Below are 19,287 nucleotides of genomic sequence, written 5' to 3' on the forward strand. Positions count from 1 at the left end.
TAATTCCAGATATATAAGCCACACTGTCAACTTGTCAATGCTGTCAGAAACCCAAATGCCCACAACAAGGCTCCAAGAAAACCAAACCAAAAAGCAACAGTCCACTTTCCTTTTCTAAAACAAAATTCCCTGTGTATTCCTGTTTATTGCTATTTCCTCTGCATACTTTCATATAGAATCTGGTGGGATCCATCACAACCTGTTTGGAGTGAACTGGGGGTCAGGCAGCCCCCATACTTACTTGAGAGGTGGATGAACATTAAATATGATTTGAAACCTAGGTGGGGACCAGTCCTCAGGCCCTCTGATCCTAGGCTTAGATTTCACTTCTTGTATTGACTCTACACTAGATTCAAAATTGTTCTGTATTTGTTCTTCATCCACAACCTGCATAAAACATAGAGAGGATTTAGGGACAACCTAAGCAAGCTTATTTCAACATTTCAAGTGTTTATTTAAAAAAAAAAAAGAACATCAGCATTTACCATGAGACACTAGAATGCTTTTAGCTGATTAGGGAAGACCTCCACCACCCAGCTGAGATCACTTTTCTTAGTATTTTTAGTCCTTTTTTTTTTTCCAGTCCTGGAACTTACTAAAATAGGTCATTTTGACCTGGATGGAATGCCTCAGGAACAAGAGGTCCCACCCCTAAATCAACAGCCAGCCAGAAGTGGCCAATCAGATCCCTGTTGTTGTGCCAGGCATATTTAGTGGCTCTACTCTGAACCCCTATGCTTTCCTCCCGTCATCTAGAAGTCCCATTCCACAAAGTAGCACCATATCCTTCACTATTTGGCCACAGTTATAGCTTTAATTCCATGAAGATAACACATACATACGCACATGCACAGACCCTCATATATACACAGAAAAACAGAAACAGAGACAGAAGGAGACAGAGAGAAAGACAAAAACAGCAAGAAGCACAGAGACAGTGAGCGCCAGAAACAGAGACATGCAGAGATAGAGACAGAGAGAGAGAGACAGACAAACCAACATACAAATACTTGTTATCCACTCTGCTTCTCCACTGACAGGCACTGTTGAGGTCTGAGCCCAACTAATAAAGATAGGAGAGTTACTTCTGAAAATGAGTAAACGCAGTCCTTGGTGTCTAATAATTGTTTAAAACAGTTCATAGTTCATTTTGAGTCTTCCCAACACCCAGAGACCACTCAAGGAATCATAAACAAGTGACCTCATCTGGCCATTTCACCTGTAAATGTACCCATCCTTACTGGTCAATTCACCAATAAGAATTTAAGAACTGTCCCTTGATGTGAATACTTACTATTGAATCAGCTGTCGTCAGGAAAACAGGCACCTGAGAACTAGCTACAGACAAGGTCCAGTTCTTCCGGAATACTCGGAACAACTCTGTGGCTAATAGCTCAGCAGAATTGAAGGATGGCTGGTAAGTAGCACTGAAACACAGGAGATGCAAAGACTGGAAAACCATGGGCATGAGGAATATCTTCCAAACCTTCCTAAGGGTCACAACTTTCCTGCACCGCTCAAACCTGAGGTGGGTGTTGTATGAGAGCATTCATCCACTAGAGGCTGAGCAATTTAAGACAACATCCATTCTTGGAACACAGGGATCTTTCATTTATTGAGGGTACTCAGATTTGAAGGTATGATATGAAAGGCCTGAAGATCTGAATTCAAGTCCTGCTTTTGCTGTTCAATAGCATTGTGACCTGAGGAACATCTTTTATAAGCTTTAGCTTATGTCAATAAAATCAAGTTTAACAGAATTAACTGGTAGAATCGGTATTCAAACACAGATGGTCTGGCTGAGAAACCCCTAACTCTGTACCCTTCTGCCTCTTAATAACATGCATATAAGATATAGACCTGGGATGGAAAAATCTACCCTTAGAGACTCATGCTCCAGATTTACTCACACCATTTATTCTAACTCAGCTTAACCTATGAACTAACTTGACCTTGAACCCTCAATAAAATGTTTAAATATTTAAAAACTAAAATAAAGTTTAAAATACACAGCACACACAGACTTGCGTAACCTGTCCACAAGTACCAAATGAGAATGCATACAAAAACCTTTGATACACTCTAAAAGACAGTAAACTTGAAGTGCTATGGTTTGAATATGGATAGTGTTTCTTACAGGTTCATAGATCAAGGGCTTGGCTCCCCAATGATGTGGCTGGATCTTTTGGGAGGTCAAGCCTAGAGGGAGGTCGAGCCTAGAGGGAGGTCCTTGGGCTATTAGGAGTATGCTCATAAAGGATGTTGGAGCCAAAGATGGAGGCACTGGTGATTCACATCTGTAATCCTAGATATTCAGGAGGCTGAGACCTGTGGACTGTGGTTCAAAGCCAGCCTTAGCAAGAAAGTTTGTGAGAGTCCATTTCCAATTAACTAGCATAAATTTAGAAATAGAACTTTGGCTCAAATGGTAAGAGACTTGAGTGAAAAAGCTAAGAGATAGCATCCCAGGTCCTAAGTTCAAGTACTAATACCATAACCAACACACACACACGCATACACGCATACACGCACACACGCACACACACACACACACACACACACACACGATGATGGGACCCCAGCTGCTCCTTGTTACTCTCTCTGCCTCTTTCTCTGTCTCTGTCTCTGTCTCTGCCTCTCTCTCTCTCTCTCTCTCTCTCTCTGATACTTTTGCATGATGTGTCACCATTCACTGTTCATACAAGAACTAAGTCAAAGGAACTTCCAAAACTGAACTAACTGATCTGAACTTTTCTTAATAGGATAGCTGTCTCCGGTAGTTTGGTTATAATCAAATGAGGCTGCTAATACAAGAAATGACTGACTGGTTTGAAGAAGCAATCTCCATTGTTAGAACTGATCCCCTAGGCATAAGGTATCAGGCATTCTCAGACCCTCCAAGGAAAGCACCCAGGGGTCTGGGCATGGTACACGTGGAAGCCAGGTACCTCTTAGAAGGGCAGGAGCATCTGCAGGTTTTGGTCACATCATTAGACTCCCCAATTCCTGTGGGAAAATGAAAGAGGGTAGCAAGGTCTTCTGTTGCAACCAGCCATCACCCATTTTATAAAACCATAAATTAAGAGCCCCCTGCATCTCAGGAAGAACCAGCTATTCAGCATGTCTGGGCTTCAGATTCCTTTGAACTGCTGCCCTAACCTACCAGCTGATAACCAACTACTGCCAACACTACAGAGACTCCAGATAATGATCTAAGAGGGATTCCATCTAAAATTCCATCAGACTATAATTGAGAGGCCACAAAGATAGTAGATCGATCATAATCGGTATTCCCATTTCCACTCATTTCCACAAATGAGATGAAGATATTTAAAACAAGAAGAATGACTCTATTTTTCAAGATCAGGGACATAATCTAGCTTCAGCAGAAATCTCTTTCAAAGCCATTCTTCTAACTCAGTGTTATGTAGGACACATGTCAGGGTATGTGCAGAAGGACATGGAAGGCAGCTGGTCTCCTCCAATGTGTTCCCAAATCTTACCTAAAATGACAAAGTCTTCCAAGTCACACTTGCAGGCTGCCTTCCCTCCACTGGAGGGAGAGGGTGTGTCAGCCATAGGGCTGACCACTGGTAACACAGCATAACCTAGGAAAAGAAGGAAGTGGTTTCACCATCAAGAAAACAGAAAAATGAGAACGCTGAAACGCGCAGCGAATCAGAAACCGGGAAATGAAAGCACTAGAGGTTATTTTGAAAGAATTTTTACAATGCAGCATCAAGAAAATGAAAACTGAAGGCAGCTAGTTTCATCCTCTTATATTCATATTTTTTTAAAAAAAGGTTGATGAGGGACTTGGATTATTCTGCCCACTTTTTAGATATGTTTAAATTTTTCTTTAATATAAAGTTCAGAAAAGAAATGAAAGATTTTTTTAAAAAAAAACCAACAAAGTCAGCTTCACAGTGAGGCAAAGTGTATAGAAAAAATAAATGTTCTACTAGGTTTAGCAGTTACACCCAACATTCAGGCCTACCTGAAGTCTGGGAATCTGGACTTTCTTTGTAGATGAAAGATGAGAAAAGAAGCTTTCTCCTCTCCTCTCCCCTCCCTTCTCCTCTCCTCTCCTCTCCTTTCCCTCTCCCTCTTCCTTTCCTTCTTCTTCCTCTCCTTTCCCCATCCTTTCCTTTCCCTTTTCCTCCTCTCTTCCTTTCTCTTTTCTTTATCTCCCTTCCCTTCCCCCTCCTCCCTCCTCCCTTCTCAGCTCTCTCTCTCTCTCCTCTCTCTCTCTCTTTCTTTCCCTTTCCTACTTTTTCTGTGTTAGATAAATAGATATGTTAAGTTAGAGGTTACCATGAATACCTTTATGTTATAGATATGTTTATATGAGCAATTGATACATTGAAATGAACACTAGTGGCCTAGAAATGAAGTGTTAAAGCAGAGGAGCTGAGACAAACCAGGTGGACAGAACAGGTCCCAGCCACCTAGAGCAAACACTTGGGAGAGATCCAGGGCTAGCATCACAGATTCAATGATATGAACTAAAGCAGGGGGAGGGGTAACTGAAGTTATGTCCTGAGTAAATTCTGCCAGACAGCAAATATGGGAAAAGCAAAAGCACTAAAGATATGACTTGCATTTGGAAATGGTTAGACAGTAGCAAACACTACTGCTGGTTGTCAGCTGAGGTACCCTTTCTTACTGGAAGAACTTCCTGGGTCCCACTTGTCAGGCTGGTCCTCTCGTCTTCCCTCATGGCTCCAGCAAGGAAGTTCTTGGAGGAACATCACATCCTGGGTACCATTGATTCATAGTAAGGAGCACAAGACAGGCTATTTGCTGAGTGGAAGGAAAAGGACTACTTGCAAAAGGAAAGCAAGTGGGGCCATGAACCAGTAGTTCATGCCTGTAATCCTAGCTACTCAGGTGCTGAGATCTAAGGATCACACTTCAAAGCCAGGAGACTCCAATTGACCACTCGAAAAACCAGAAGTGAAGCTGTGGCTCAAAGTGGTAGAGCGCTAGCCTTGAGAAAAAACAGCTTAGGGACAGTGTCCAGGCCCTGAGTTCAAGCCCCACAACTGACCAAAAAAAAAGTAGGGGTGGGCATTAGGAGAACTGTGTGACTTCAAAGGAAGATGGGAAACATCAGCCACTACAAAAAGAAAAGTAAAACACGAAAGTCCTAGAAAAAAAATAAAAAGAAGCTACAGCCTTTGAAAACTGGCTGTAGATAATTAACCCGAGGCAGAATGACAGCAATGATGGCGATCTCATGAGCTATGTCAGTAATTGTAGACATAAACCTGGAACGTACATGCATTGAGACATGGCAGAGGAGAGAAGCTGTGAATCGAGCATGCAGCATCAAGCATGCCCACATTGGCCCCACTTGCCTTCACAGCCACTCTCTGAAAACGTGGAAAAGCAGGGCTTGGGCTTTGGAGGGGTGCAGAAGGTCACTTCCAGACCATCTTCATCATTCCTAGCTTTCTTTATGTTCCAGCTCTCTTTCTGCAGCTGAATCTGCCTGTCCCACTTCATTTTCTCCATGGCTGATATGATCATATCTGTTACGTGAAAGTGGGCATTCTCCTGCGGAAAACAAAGTCAGTTAAAACACAAGCATAATCAGCTCTCTTTCTTTCCTTTACATACTTTATGGTCAGCTCTGGGGCTCAAAATTCAAGGCCTCACACTTTCGCTTGTCTTTTTGCTCCAGGCTGGCACTCTACCACTTGATCCACACCTCCACTTCTGTTTTGTTATTGGTTCGTTGGAGAGAAGAATATTATCATGGATGCTTCTGCCTGGCTGGCTTCAACCTGTGATCTTCAGATCTCAGCCTCTTGCGTAGCTAGGATTTTAGGTATAAACCACCATTGCCCAGCATATAATCAACTTTTTATAGATTTTTTTTAGATTTTAGATTAGATTTGAAGATTCGTTTTAGATTTGGGAGTTAAGAATACCCATGCAAAGCCTAGTGCCAATGGTTCACATATATAATGCTAGCTACTCAGGAAGCTAAGAGCTGAAGATCAAGCCAGCCTGGGCAAGAAAGTCCATGAGATTGTTATATTAATCCCAAAAAGTCAGAAGTGAAGCTGTGGCTCAAGTAGTAGAGCTCTAGCCTTGAGCAAAAAAAGCTCAGCAACAAGGCCTTTGTCCTGATTTCAAGTCCTAGGACTGGCACACAAAAAGAAAGAAAAGAAGTGAAGTCAATGGAGCTAAAATCTAAGAGTTCACATAACTGGTTTATTCTAGGTCATCTATAACCTGTAACCCACATCATCCAGAGACATAGCTGAATTCCTTATACTAAAACATGCTATGTTGGTAGTGACTCAATAGCTGATCTGACTCATCAATTATGCAAAACTTGTCAGCTGAGCAAACACCTGTCATGGGAACCTTTTCAGCTTTGTGTTTCTTGGGACTTCAATCAAACAGTGAGAGGAAACCTATTTGCTAGGTCTCCTCAAGGCAAAGCCTCCAGAGTTAAATCAGAACAGCACTATTACGTGCTGATCAGTATTTAAGGAGAAAAGAAAGATGGCATTTACCTTGTCTACGTCAAAAGGCAGTATAAATGTCTCTGGTACGTAGGAATTCAAAGAACTGGCTCTTCTGTTCACTTGACCTGCACCTGTCAGTCATAAGGTGGTTATTTAAAAATGGAAGTCCAAGGATTATCTAAGAAAGTGAAACAATCCTAGAGTACAGCTTTTAAATATTACATTAAAAAAAAGAACCACTGGACACCATTGGTTGATGTCTGTAATCCTAGGTACTTGGGAAGCTGAGATCTGAGGATCACAGTTTGAAGCCAGCCTGGGCAGAAAATTCTGTTAGACTCTTAACTCCAATTAGCCAGAAAAAAATCCAGAAGTGGAGGTATGGCTCAAGTGGTAGAATGTAAGCCTTAAGCAAAACAGGTAAGGGCAGTTTCTAGACCCTGAGTTCAAAACTCAGTATTAGCATCAAAAAAATCAAACAAAAACTAGTCCAATTCTAGAAGAAACTAAGTTGAGAGAAGAAGAAAGATTTAATGATAATCCTTCTAGAGGCAGCCAATGGTGTATTTTAAAGGTTATCCTAGAAGAACTATTGGAGTGGAGAACCCCATGGTGAAGAGGGTAGAAAGAAGAGAGAGAGGGAGATGGGGAAGTAGAGAAGGAATAATTCACAAAGAGCACCATAAGAATTACAAGATCACACCAGGTACAGGTGTCTATAATCTGAGGTACTCAGGAGGCTAAGATCTGAGGATCACAGTTCAAAGCCAGCCTGGACAGATAATTCCCGGTGAGACTTTTATCTCCAATTAACCACTCAAAAACTGGAAGTAGTGCTGTGGCTCAAATGTTAGAGCATTAGCCTTGAGCAAAAAAGCTCAGGACAGCACTCAGTCCCTGAGTTCAAGCCCCATAACAGAAAAAAAAAAAAGCTGGGTGCTGGTAGCTCACATCTGTAATCCTAGCTACTCAGGAGGCTGAGATCTGAGGATCGTGGTTCAAAGCCAACCCAGACAGGAAACTCCATGAGACTCTTATCTCCAATAAACTGCCAGAAAGGCGTAAGTGGCACTGTGGCTAAAGTGGTAGAGCGCCCACCTTGAGCTGAAGAACTGAGGGACAGTGCCCAGGCCCAGGGTTCAAGCCCCATGACTGTCAAAAAAGAAAAAAAAAGAATTACAAGATCACTTCTCCAGCTCATTGCAATTGACCCCAAACTTCCTGTTACATACACAAATCATCTGAACAAAAGTCAGCCTGGCTTCTCTAAAAATCATCTTCCAGTCCAAACCAAGGAGAAGCTGCAGAAGGTACATTGCGCTGACTCAACCTTTCTTGCCCCCACCTCCAGGCTATTACCAGCAATGACAGCCATCTAAACAAACACTTTTCCTGTCATGTGACTTCTTTTGGCAGCCTCAGGAGCTAAAATGTCTGTAACAACTACAAGAATTGAGTCTTCTTGCTACATTGGAATGAAATGCTGTGTGTTCTGGTAGTTAAATGCTCCAGGGCTGACAAACCAACACAAACAGGGTCACTTAGATGGTCAGGAGCATAGACAATTTGGGACTTCTTAGCTGGGGGTTGGTGAACTTTTTCAACAAAGGGAGAGAATATTGTAGGGCCATACCATATCTATAGCAGCCACACTATTCTGCCCAAACCTGTTTTTCCCATCATTGTTCCACATGAAATAAAAAAGAAAGAACTAGATCAGCCAAGACTTCTCTCACAAAATGAATCCCATTAGCAACTTTAAGGTAAGACCCTCATAATATGGGGTGATTTTTAAAGGTACTTGTCTTTGGACAAAAGGAGATGCACTACCTAGTTTGTTTGTGTTGGGGTTCGTTTTTCTGGAAGAAAGACAAAGAGACAGGATACGTAGAAGCTGGAGGAAGACTTCCTGTACAGAGATAAGAACAAATGGCGTGGGGCAGGCCTCACAAATGATTTCCATCAGTGACAGGTCACCATGATGTGTTTGTTTCATTTTGCTTTTGTGCCAGTCCTAGGGCTTGAATTCAGGGCCTGGGTTTTTTTGTTTGTTTTTGCTCAAGGCTACTTACTGTTCTACCACTTGAGCCCCAGCTCCCCTTCCATGGAATTTACTGCTACAGCTGGCTTGGAACCACAATCCTCAAATCTAAGGCTCTTAAGTAGCTAGATTATAGGCATGAGCCACAGGCGCCCAGCTGATGGATTTTTTTTTTTTTTTAGAAGGGCAAGCTTGTCTTCATAAGACACGCTAACAGCTTACTAAGCCGTTAGAAACCACTAAATCTAAAAAGCCTCTCTTTTTTCTTTTCTCTTTCTTTCTTTTTTTTTTTTTTTTGGTCTGTTGTGGGGCTTGAACTCCACCCCTGGGCGTTGTACTTGAGCTCTTTTGCTCAAGACTAGTGCTTTACCACTTTGAGCAACAACTCTACTTCCAGTTTCCTGGTGGTTAACTGAAGATAAGAGTCTCACAGACTTTCCTGCCTGGGCTGGCTTTGAACCTCAATCCTCAGATATCAGCCTCCTGAGAAGCTAAGATTATAGATGTGAGCCATCAGTGCCTGACATCTTCTTTTCTTTTTTTTGGGGGGGGGCGGGGGTGGGGGTAGAAGGGTGGTCCTGTACCAGTGCATGAACTCAGGGCCTATTTGCTCAGAGCATTCTATCACTTGAGACACACCTTCAGACTAGCATTTTGCTGGTTAGTTGGAGTCTCTCCAACTTTTCTGCCCACACTGTTTTCAAAGTGAGCTCCTCAGATCTTAGCTTCCTGAGTACAGCTAGGAGCCTGAACAAAGTCACTCTTTACCTTTAAAACTATCTACGCAGTTGAGCAAAACATAGAGGGAAAAAAGCCTACAATAAGAGTCATTTTGTTCAAATTTACTTATCTTAAAATTGCCATTGAAAGATAGTTCAAAAATCTACTACTCTTAAGCTATAATGTGTTAAAAATTGACATCTCTTTGATTTTTTTTCAAATGTTTTCAATAGAACAAGTAAACTTCATGTTATGAGAAATACAAATAAGACACAGCTCTCAGGTAGAGAGCTTTTAAAATTATTTTGAAGGAAAAAAAACTTTACCAACGATTTGAAGTAGGTTCTAACAGCCATATAAATAAAGCAAAGATTGTATACAATACGAAGAATAGTTTAAAAATAAAACAAGCATTCTATAATAGCAGCTCATCAGTTGACTCAAGTTATATTTTGCATGGATCAGCTCGTTTGGGGAATTTTGGTATGTGAACAATATGTATCTTGTAGCAATGAGAGAGCTCCTGGTTTAATAGTGGCAACTGTTCTGTAGTCTTACCATTTCCTGGTCATATAAATAGAACAGGTGTGGTGAGTACATCACCTATAGGAGCACTGGTGTGAGCCCAAGGTCCCTCTGATTATGCAGAAATACCTCCTCCCTCCCACACTACACTCAGTGCTGCTGATGCTCTCCCTTGCAGACAAGCTAATAAGCTGTGCATTCCAGAAGGCAGACACCAACCCAAACATGGCACAGGGCATTGACTATCAACTATATGTGGAACAAAAAAGATGACCTCTTCCTGCAGTCTGAGCAGGAGGTGACTACTCGATCCACCTGTTATAACCAGCCAGATGCCTGGGCTGGAGGTAACTATGAAGGAGTTCATGCACTTGCCTCTTATTGAAGTGGTAACGAGACCAAGAAAAGTGCGTGGACATAGAGGAAGGAGGGAAAATCACCAGCTAACGTTACCTTTGTCCACAGAAATCATCAAGGGAGAAGACTTGAAATAAGCACTGCCAACCTCAGGAAAGGGGGAAGCAGACAAATTCTTAGGGCTGATGGCCATAGACAGCTGCTGAGAGGGTCCTGGAGGCACCCCCTCCTCTTCTGTGGGAGCCAAAAAGTCGCTCCCCTTTTCGCTTGACCCATGGGCAGAGTCCGCAGTACCATCAGACAACAGCATTTCTGTCGGGAAGTCTCCAGGGGACTCCGGTGAAGGGTGCAAATGAGGGTCTGCAGCTGCTCCAAGGTGATTCCCAGTGTTCTGCGCTGTTGGTCCCTGAGAGGGCCCGTCCAGCAGTGGTGGCTGTACACAGGGGTCGTTCAGCCAGGCAGCTCTGTTCCTCCTGAACCTAATGTCCAATTGGCTAGCAGGGTGGTCAGAGTCCAGGAGGCTGGGCCAACCATCAGTGTCTCCAGAGTCACAGCTGATCCCTTTCCAGGGGTCCACAGGCGGGTCCTGTCGGTCCTTACACTGTGACACCATCCTTCTGAGCGTGGGGCTGGTGAGAACCCACTCAAAAACCGATAGGATGAGCTCTCTGGCAGCTGTGGTAGTACCTGACCCGGTCCTGGAACTCACCACCTGGCCAACTGGAGGTCTGAAGAGTTTGTCTGCAATGAGCAAGAATCATTCACGATAAATACAGGTTTAGTCCTTTTCTTTTTCTTCTTAACTCCAAATCATTGTGTTTTCCTCATATCAGAAACACATCTCCCAATGGTTGAAGCCTAGAATTCAGGAACTATTTCTGATCTGTTGCCCAGTTGGGAGCTTCTATGCTTACCCATCCATAAACTAATAGTTAATAAACTTCAATTGGCATGTTATTCCCCAGTTCAAAATCCCTCAATGGTTTGCCATCACACCTGGAATAAAATTCACACTTCTTACCTTATCCTTAAGGTTTGGCGTGCCTTTTGAAGATCTCTCTTATTTTTCTTCACCTCACCTCTCTAAGTCCCGACTACTTCTTGAACTTTGTAAGTTTTTGTTATGGTGGTGGTGGTGGGGAACCTATTTGTTTGGTTTTTGTGCCAGTACCAAGGCTTGAACTCAGGGCCTTAAATACTCTTACTTGAGTTTTTAAAAATCAAAGCCTGCACTCTATCTACCACTTAAGCCATACTTCCAACTTGAGCTTTATGCTAGTTAATTAGAGATAAGAACCTCTTAGACTTCTCTGCCTAGGTTCTGACAATGAACCATAATCTTCAGGTATCAGCCTCCTGAGGAGCTAGGATTATAAGGCATGTGCCACCAGTGCCTACCTAGCCTTTCTCTACAAGCTTTTTCCTACCAGAGGAGTACACCCTCCGCCTGAAATGTTCTTCTCCCAAATGAGCATGACCCTCTTCTCATACATGCCTTGGCTTTTTAATTACTTCCTCAGAGAAGTCTTTCCTAACTACTTCTCTCAATGCAGGTTCCTGTTCTGGCTCCCTATCACATCGCTCTGCTTAGTTTATGTCACAGGAGTGATCACTTCCTGGTTATGTTTAAGCTCCTTACTGTTAGTCTTTCTACCCCATTCCACTCCCCTCTGAATGCAGACTCCCCAGAGCAAGGGCCTGGCCTGTTCTCTGCCAGCTCACATCTTCCATACCTAGGATGACAGTAAGAAATCAGATAAGGCTATCCAACAAAATAGAAATAAAGTCAAGAGATCAAGGAAAGACTTTTGTAGTCAATACAACTGTTCTAAGACTGGGCCAGAATTATTCACAGAGGAATGGAAGTGAGTCCATGTTCCTTAATGATAGGAGATTTTTCTCACTCAGTGCTTACGTTAATAACAACCATATATATTCAAATACACTGAAAGATGCTACATAGGAGACTTTGTTCTTCAAATCCGTTGGGTTTTCTTGACTTGGGGTCCTTATAGTCTACATTGCACCTTTTGGAGTGATGCAGAGAGGGAAATGTATATGTATATATGTATATGTCTTTAGAAAACATCATGCAAGCTCCAAATCATCATTCAAAAAAAGTTACAGGAGGAGCTGTCCGTGTTAACTGCCAGATCTCACTACCTTAAATGCTTTATTTTCCTTCTCCTGATCTCAAATCTGACGTGGTACTCCAATTTCTCATCCTCCCCAGTAATTTTGAATTTTTTTAATTTAATTTTATTTTATTTGTGAACATACTGTACAGAGGGGTTACAATTGCATGGGCAGGATAATGCGTACATTTCTTACCAAGCATTGCAGCCTCCTCCTTTGTTTACCCTTCCCAGCCTCCCCCCTCCCCCCATCCCAATCCTTCTCCTTCCCCCCCCCCCCCCCCCCCTTCCCCGCGCCCCCCCCCCCGCACCGACGTTCTAAAGCTTGTTTTGGACATGACAACTTGTACTTCTCATTGTTGCATCAGATCCACCTGTATCCTTAAACAACTGGTTTTTCCCCATCTCCTCCACAAGTTATACTGACATCAAATATAGTGAAAGCAGGGGTTATACTGTGGGGGAGGGACATACAAAGCAACAAAGAGATAATCTTATAAATGCATTAGAAACACATGCATGAAAGAAAAAACATTAAAATACATATCTAAGGGTTCATTTTCCTGACATCACATTATCTGACCTTTTCCGCTTGACTCGTACATATACTAGATATTGCAAATAAGGGAAACCATGGGACCTATGTTTCTTTGGGCCTGGCTTACTTCACTTAATATAATTTTTTCCAAGTTTTTCCATTTCCTAACAAATGGGGCAATGTCATTCTTTCTGATGGAGGCATAGAATTCCATTGTGTATATATACCACATTTTCATGATCCATTCATCTGCTGAGGGGCATCTGGGTTGGTTCCATATCTTAGCTATGGTAAATAATGCTGCAATAAACATAGTTGTGGTGGTAGCTTTAGTGTGGTCTTGTTTGTAAGCATTTGGGTAAATGCCCAAAAGTGGGATTGCTGGCTCATAGGGGAGTTCTATGTGAAGTCTTTTGAGGAACCTCCATACTGCTTTCCAAAGTGGTTGGACAAGTTTACATTCCCACCAACAATGAAGTAAGGTTCCTTTCTGTCCACATCCCCTCCAGCATCTGTTGTTATTAGAGTTCTTGATTTTTGCCGTTCTTTCTGGGGTGAGGTGATATCTCAATGTTGTTTTGATTTGCATTTCTTTTATGGCTAGGGATTTGAACATTTCTTCATGTGTCTATTGGCCATGCTTCTTTCTTCTTCAGAGAAGTTTCTCTTTAAGTCTTTCGCCCACTTATTTATTGGGCAGTTGTTTCTTTGGGGATTTGTTGTTGGGGGGTTTAATTTTTTGAGTTCCAAGTATATTTTAGATATGAGACCCTTGTCCGTTGTATGGCTAGTAAAGATCTTCTCCCAATCTGTGGGCTTTCTATTGATCTTGCTAGCTATGTCATTTGCCCTGCAGAAGCTCTGCAACTTTATGCAATCCCATTTGTCCAACCTTTCTTTGATTTGTTGTGTTTCCGGGTTTCTATTCAAAAAATTTCGGCCTGTGCCAAGGAGACCTAGGGTTTCTCCTATTCCATGCTGTAATGTTTTCAGAGTGTCTGCTTTGACTTCAAGGTCTTTGATCCATTTGGAGTTGATTCTGGTGCAGGGTGATATATAAGGATCTAGCTTTAGTTTTCTACATGTAGTTAACCAATTTTGCCAGCACCATTTACTGAAGAGGCTGTCTTTCTTCCATTCTATTGTTTTAGCTCCTTTATCGAAGATTAGATGGCTATAGGTCTGTAGGTTCATTTCTGGGTTTTCAATTCTATTCCATTGGTCCTGAGGAGTAATTTTGAATTTTATAATGACAAAAGGAAACCATAACTATGTTTCTTAAAAAATGCCTAAAAACACAAGCTCAGAGTAAAAATGAAGCCCACCACATCTCACTATACCCCACCAACCCTACTTCATTCTCAGAAATATTCACTGTTTCCCTCACTCCAGAAAAATTTCTTTGAATTATCACACTTGTGATATATACTTGTATTTTTCACATGCATTAAACTGATCTGAAGATTCAGTTTGCTTCCTTTTATTTTTTATTGTTTTGCTGGTTCTGGGGCTTGAACTCAGGGACAGGGTGCTGCCGCTCTGAACTTTTATGCTCAAGGCTAGTGCTCTACCACTTGAGCCATAGCTCCACTTCTGGCTTATTTTTTGGTGCTTAATTGGAGATAAGAGTCTCATGGACTTTCTGGCCGGGGCTGACTTCAAACACTGATCCTTAGATCTCAGCCTCTTTATGTAGCTAGGGTTATAGCGATGAGTAACTCATGCCCAGATGCCAGTATTTTTTTTATGAGCAGATTAGAGTCAGTAGTTAAAATGACAAATTGGTGGGTCATGCCTATAATCCTAGCTACCTGTGAGGCATAGATTAGGAGGATTGTGGTTTAAGGCCAGCTCTGATAAAAAGTTCACAAGATCTCACCTTTATCTCAACCAAGAAAAAGATGGGCATACTGTTGTGTACTTGTCCTCCCAGCTATGGGAGGACTGCAGTTCAGGCTGGCTCAAGCATAAATGTGAGACCATATACCAAAATAAGCAAGTGAAAAAGAGCTGGAAACATAGCCCACCTTGTAAGGTACCTACCTACCGAGCATAAGGCCCAGAGTTCAGCCCCATACCCCCCTACACACACACACACACACACACACACACACACGAATAAAGAATGACCTATTTCCAAGTTTCCCATATATAAGATTGACCTAAATGCAAAACCAAACTTGCAAATACAAAGAAATTTGCAGAAGCAAGGGCTTGTTCTACTTTTTTCTGTGAAGGTATTTTTGGTTCCCATTAACCAGCAAACACTGGTTGTGCCAGGTTATAAAATCAGCTCCTAATTTGGGCTAGAATAGGCCCGCAGAGCTTTAAAACTGTGTCTGAGGTCACAAGCAAGCAGTGGCAAAGACAAAGGCAGGAATCATAAGTTTCCTGGGAAGACAGATTTTCACAGAAGACACAAAGCATTCCCTAGATACAGTGAAACTCAGGCCCACGTGACAGGAGGTCATCGCCAGCTTTATTTATTTATTTATTTATTTTTGCTGGTCCTGGGGCTGGAACTCAGTGCCAGAGCACCATCCCTGAGCTTCTTTGTGCTCAAGACTAGCATTCTACCACTTGAGCCACAGTGCTAATTCTGGCTTTTTTGAGTAGTTTATTGGAGATAAGAATCTTACCAGGACTTTTCTGCCCTGGCTGGCTTCAAACCACAATCCTCAGATCTCAGCCTACTGAGTAGCTAGGATTAAAGATGTGAGTCACCCACGCCCAGCTCATCTCCAGCTTTTGATTTGTAAGGGAGCAGATAATTGAAAATGTACCTTCATTCCAGTTACTCCCCAACTCCTCAACCTCCCTCCAACCTTGACCACCACATTCATTTCATGCTCTGCTTTTATGTGCTTGACTGTCTTAGCTTCCATATGACTGAGACCATGCAGCCCTTGTCCAGCTGCCTGGCTTGTTTTACTCAGCGTAATGTCCTAGTCTACATCTGGGTATGTTGTCACAAATGACAGTATTTCATTCATGAAAAGGTTGAGCTGTATTCCACCAGAGATGTCTACCACACTTTCTTCTTTTATCCACTGATGGAGACTTAGAGGTTCAGTTACATTTGTTCTGGTAAGTGTGGGATGTGTATGTCTTACAAATTGATGTCCTTCCCTTTCAATATTTAAGTGGGTAAATATCATGAGTAGTTGTTTTAAAAACAGAGACTCATTATATAGTCTAAATTGACGTAGAACTCACCTTGAAGGCCAGACTGGCCCCAAACTTACTATGATCTACCTGCCTCAGTCTCCCACGTGCTGGGATTACTGGCATGAACCGCCACACCCTGCTCTATTTTCCACTTTATGAGGAACACGCACTCTTTTCCATGACAGCAGTACTATTCCATTCCCATCTATAGTGTGTAAGGCGGCCCTTTAAAAAAATGCACTGGAATCAGTTTATGATAGGTTACTAAACATGACCAGTAGAAAATAAATGCAAATGACTGGAGAATGGATAAGTCAGTAAGTGTAGCATGCCATTTCATGAACAACTTCCAGAATCCTTTCCTGTCTCTCTCTAGGTCTATTTCCCTTCATGCTTTGACCTTAAGCAAATACTCATCTGTACAACGTCCAACAGATTCTAAAACCATTAGTGTATGTCACACTGAAGCACTAAAATATCCAGTAATGTGACTCCACAGGTTCCATTCAACAGCCAGGAATCAGGGTGAAGGGTGATTTGAATATGGCGACAGCCTCACTGTGAACACTATGTTGTAACAGGACAGCAGGAGGCACGCAATGTACGATTGCAGTGGTGACAAGCTGGCGTCACAGGGTGTTCTCTCTGACTGATCTCACCCTCAGAGATAAAGAACACAGAATACAGATATTAAGAGCAAGAGGTGGGGTAGGGTATGGAGCCAAGACCCAACCAAGGGAAATATCAGAAAAAACCAGATGTTGGGCAACCACAGGGTTGCCCAAGATATACAAATGACTAACTTCCTATAGCTCATACTTACCACTCTCATTCTGCATAAGAAAAGCTCACCCTGTTTTAGCTGTTCCTATGCTAATTTAAGAACTAATTTCAGTTCTTAAAGATACTCTCACCATGAGTAATGAGCAGAAGTAGGAGAAAAATGAAAGTCTGGCACCTGATCCAAAGCTTTTCCACAGAAATGTATACAGTGTGTGGAGATGACATTAGCAGAATATCTTCAATGGTATAAGCAAAGTAATCTAAAGAACTTGGCTTGCAGTGGGTGGTGGTGCACATTATGTTGTCCTACCGATTCACTTCTCAGGAGGCTCAGACAGGATATCACAAGTTCAAAAACAGACTGGACTACCAAGTGAGGCTTCCTTCCTTGGAAGGAAGGAAGGAAGGATGGAAGGAAGGAAGGAAGGGAGAGATGGAAGGAAGGAAGGAAGCAAAGACAGAGGGAAAAGGGGAGGGAAGGAAGGAGGGACTACTACATAGCAGGCCAGGCACAATGACGTATACTCTGTAGTTTCAGAACTCAAGGGACTGAGGAGTGACGATCTCTTGAGACCAGGGTTCAACAGAGTGAGACACTCATAAAAACAATACAAAGGAACTATGTAGCTGTATTTGACTTCATATTTCTATAATGGCTGCCCTCAAGACTTTACCTTGTGATTATTCTGTTCAATTTATATAAAACATCTTTGAGTATAAAATTCTAATGGAGGGCTGGGAAGGTGGCTCAGTGGTAGAGCGCTTGCCTTGCATGCATGAGGCCCTGGGTTCGATTCCTCAGCACCACATATGCAAAAAGAGAAAAGCCGGAAGTGGCGCTGTGGCTCAAAATGGTAGAGTACTAGCCTTGAGCTGAAGAGCTGAGGGACAGCACCCAGGCCCAGAGTTCAGGCCCCACAACCGGGCACAAAAAAAAATATTTAAAAAAATAAAATAAAATAAAATTCTAATGGAAGTATATTATTAGCAGGGCAGGGTGTTCGATGCCTATAATCTTAGCTATTTGGAAACTAAGGTAGGAAGATCAGGAGGATCAAAAAGATGAGGCTACCCTAAGCAATTTGGTGGAACTCTGTCTCAGAACAAAATAAAACAGGTTGGAGATGTGACTCAGCAGCATAGCACTTGTCTAGCAATGAAGACCCTGGGTTCCATCCACAGGAACACACACACACACACACACACACACACACAGAGGAACATTTATTTATAAACCTGAAATATTTACAAGTACTTTATATACACTACATAATTATGGTATTTTATTTTTCCTATACTCTAAAGGTAAACCCCTCCACTCTGCAAATCACAGCCCAAGTAATGTGCTACTTTAAATGTCTACTTTAAAACTTTACATATATACATACACATCAATAGTTGATTAAAAATATACATGAACATAATTAAATAACCAAAGAAGACTTAGAAAAAATATATTATTAATCCATAAATGTACCCAAAGTAAGGGCAGATACTTGCATTTGAAATATGGTTAGGTTTCTATGTATGGGCAAAATGAAATGGGGAGCCATGTTGGACGATGTTCTCATAACTAGCAGTTCTTGTAACTGCACTCCTCCTGGATATATACTAAAGAGAAATGACAATACATTCTCACATAAGAACTTACTCTGAATATTTTAAGGGCATTATCCATAATATTATCCAAAATCCATTATCCAAAATCATTTATCTAAATGAAACAACCCACATCTACCAACTAATGACTAGACCAACAAAGTGCACTCTATCCATACAATGGAACATAATTCAGCCATAATTAGAAATCATGCACTGATCCATGCCACAACACGGATAAACACTGAAAACATGTGCTAAGTGAACAAAGCCAGACACCGAAGGCATTCACATTAATACACAAATACATAAAATCTCCATAGCAGCCAACTCCATAGGTTAGTGAGTGTTTTAGTGGTTACTACCATGGGAGAAATGAGAGGATGGAAATAACTTAGGGCACCTTTCTGAGATGATGAAACTATTCTAGAAACAACTATGGCAATGGGGGCACACATCTGTGATGGGGCACATCTGTGAATGTACAAGGATTCAGTGACTTACAGTAATGGGTAGATCGTTAGTATCTGAATTCTATCTTGATCTCAATAACACTATTAAAAAAAATGGAATGGGCAAAGTCCTCAAGTCCTTTCCAAAAAAAAAAGGAATCCAGGGGACCTGAGGGGAGCTGGTGTTCTATCAGTGACCAACTTCAAAGGAGCACCAGGCTGTGAGCACAGTTGCCAATGAGCTGAGAGAAAGTGGAAAGGAGAAGTATAGAGTAATGTAGAATAAGCCAGTCTAAATAGGTACCAGAAGAGAGAGGAACTAAAAGTGAAATCACCACAAAAGAGCTACCTAGAAAAAGAAAAGGACTTTCATTAAGGGCTGGTAAAGGCAACTTCATGAGTATGATGGCTACCTACAGCTGTAGCTGGGCTGGAAAGCTGGCTCAAGTGGTGGAGAGTTTGCCTAGCCAGCACTGGATTTAATCCC

The 19,287-nt window shown here is 42.0% G+C and overlaps 1 protein-coding gene across 7 annotated transcripts in view; it reads right to left on the bottom strand.

The window, feature by feature from the left end:
* The window catches only part of Kiaa0226l (KIAA0226-like ortholog), a 32,997-nt gene that overhangs the window by 9,301 nt on the left and 4,409 nt on the right, over positions 1-19,287 (bottom strand). For 6 of the 7 annotated variants that reach the window (XM_013011089.1, XM_013011107.1, XM_013011098.1 and 3 more), the window contains 7 exons: positions 10,222-10,866; positions 6,531-6,613; positions 5,361-5,559; positions 3,504-3,608; positions 2,949-3,006; positions 1,295-1,427; positions 242-387 (listed from right to left, as the gene is read on the bottom strand). In XM_013011089.1, coding sequence (XP_012866543.1) covers positions 242-387; positions 1,295-1,427; positions 2,949-3,006; positions 3,504-3,608; positions 5,361-5,559; positions 6,531-6,613; positions 10,222-10,738 — 1,241 coding nt within the window. In that variant the 5' untranslated portion in view covers positions 10,739-10,866. Of the gene's footprint in view, positions 1-241; positions 388-1,294; positions 1,428-2,948; positions 3,007-3,503; positions 3,609-5,360; positions 5,560-6,530; positions 6,614-10,221; positions 10,867-11,146; positions 11,170-19,287 lie in introns of those variants that run through there. The other variant, XM_013011132.1, reaches the window with a different exon arrangement.

The sequence above is a fragment of the Dipodomys ordii genome, unplaced genomic scaffold (assembly GCF_000151885.1).
Source record: "Dipodomys ordii isolate 6190 unplaced genomic scaffold, Dord_2.0 Scaffold1, whole genome shotgun sequence".
Classification (NCBI taxonomy): domain Eukaryota; kingdom Metazoa; phylum Chordata; class Mammalia; order Rodentia; family Heteromyidae; genus Dipodomys; species Dipodomys ordii.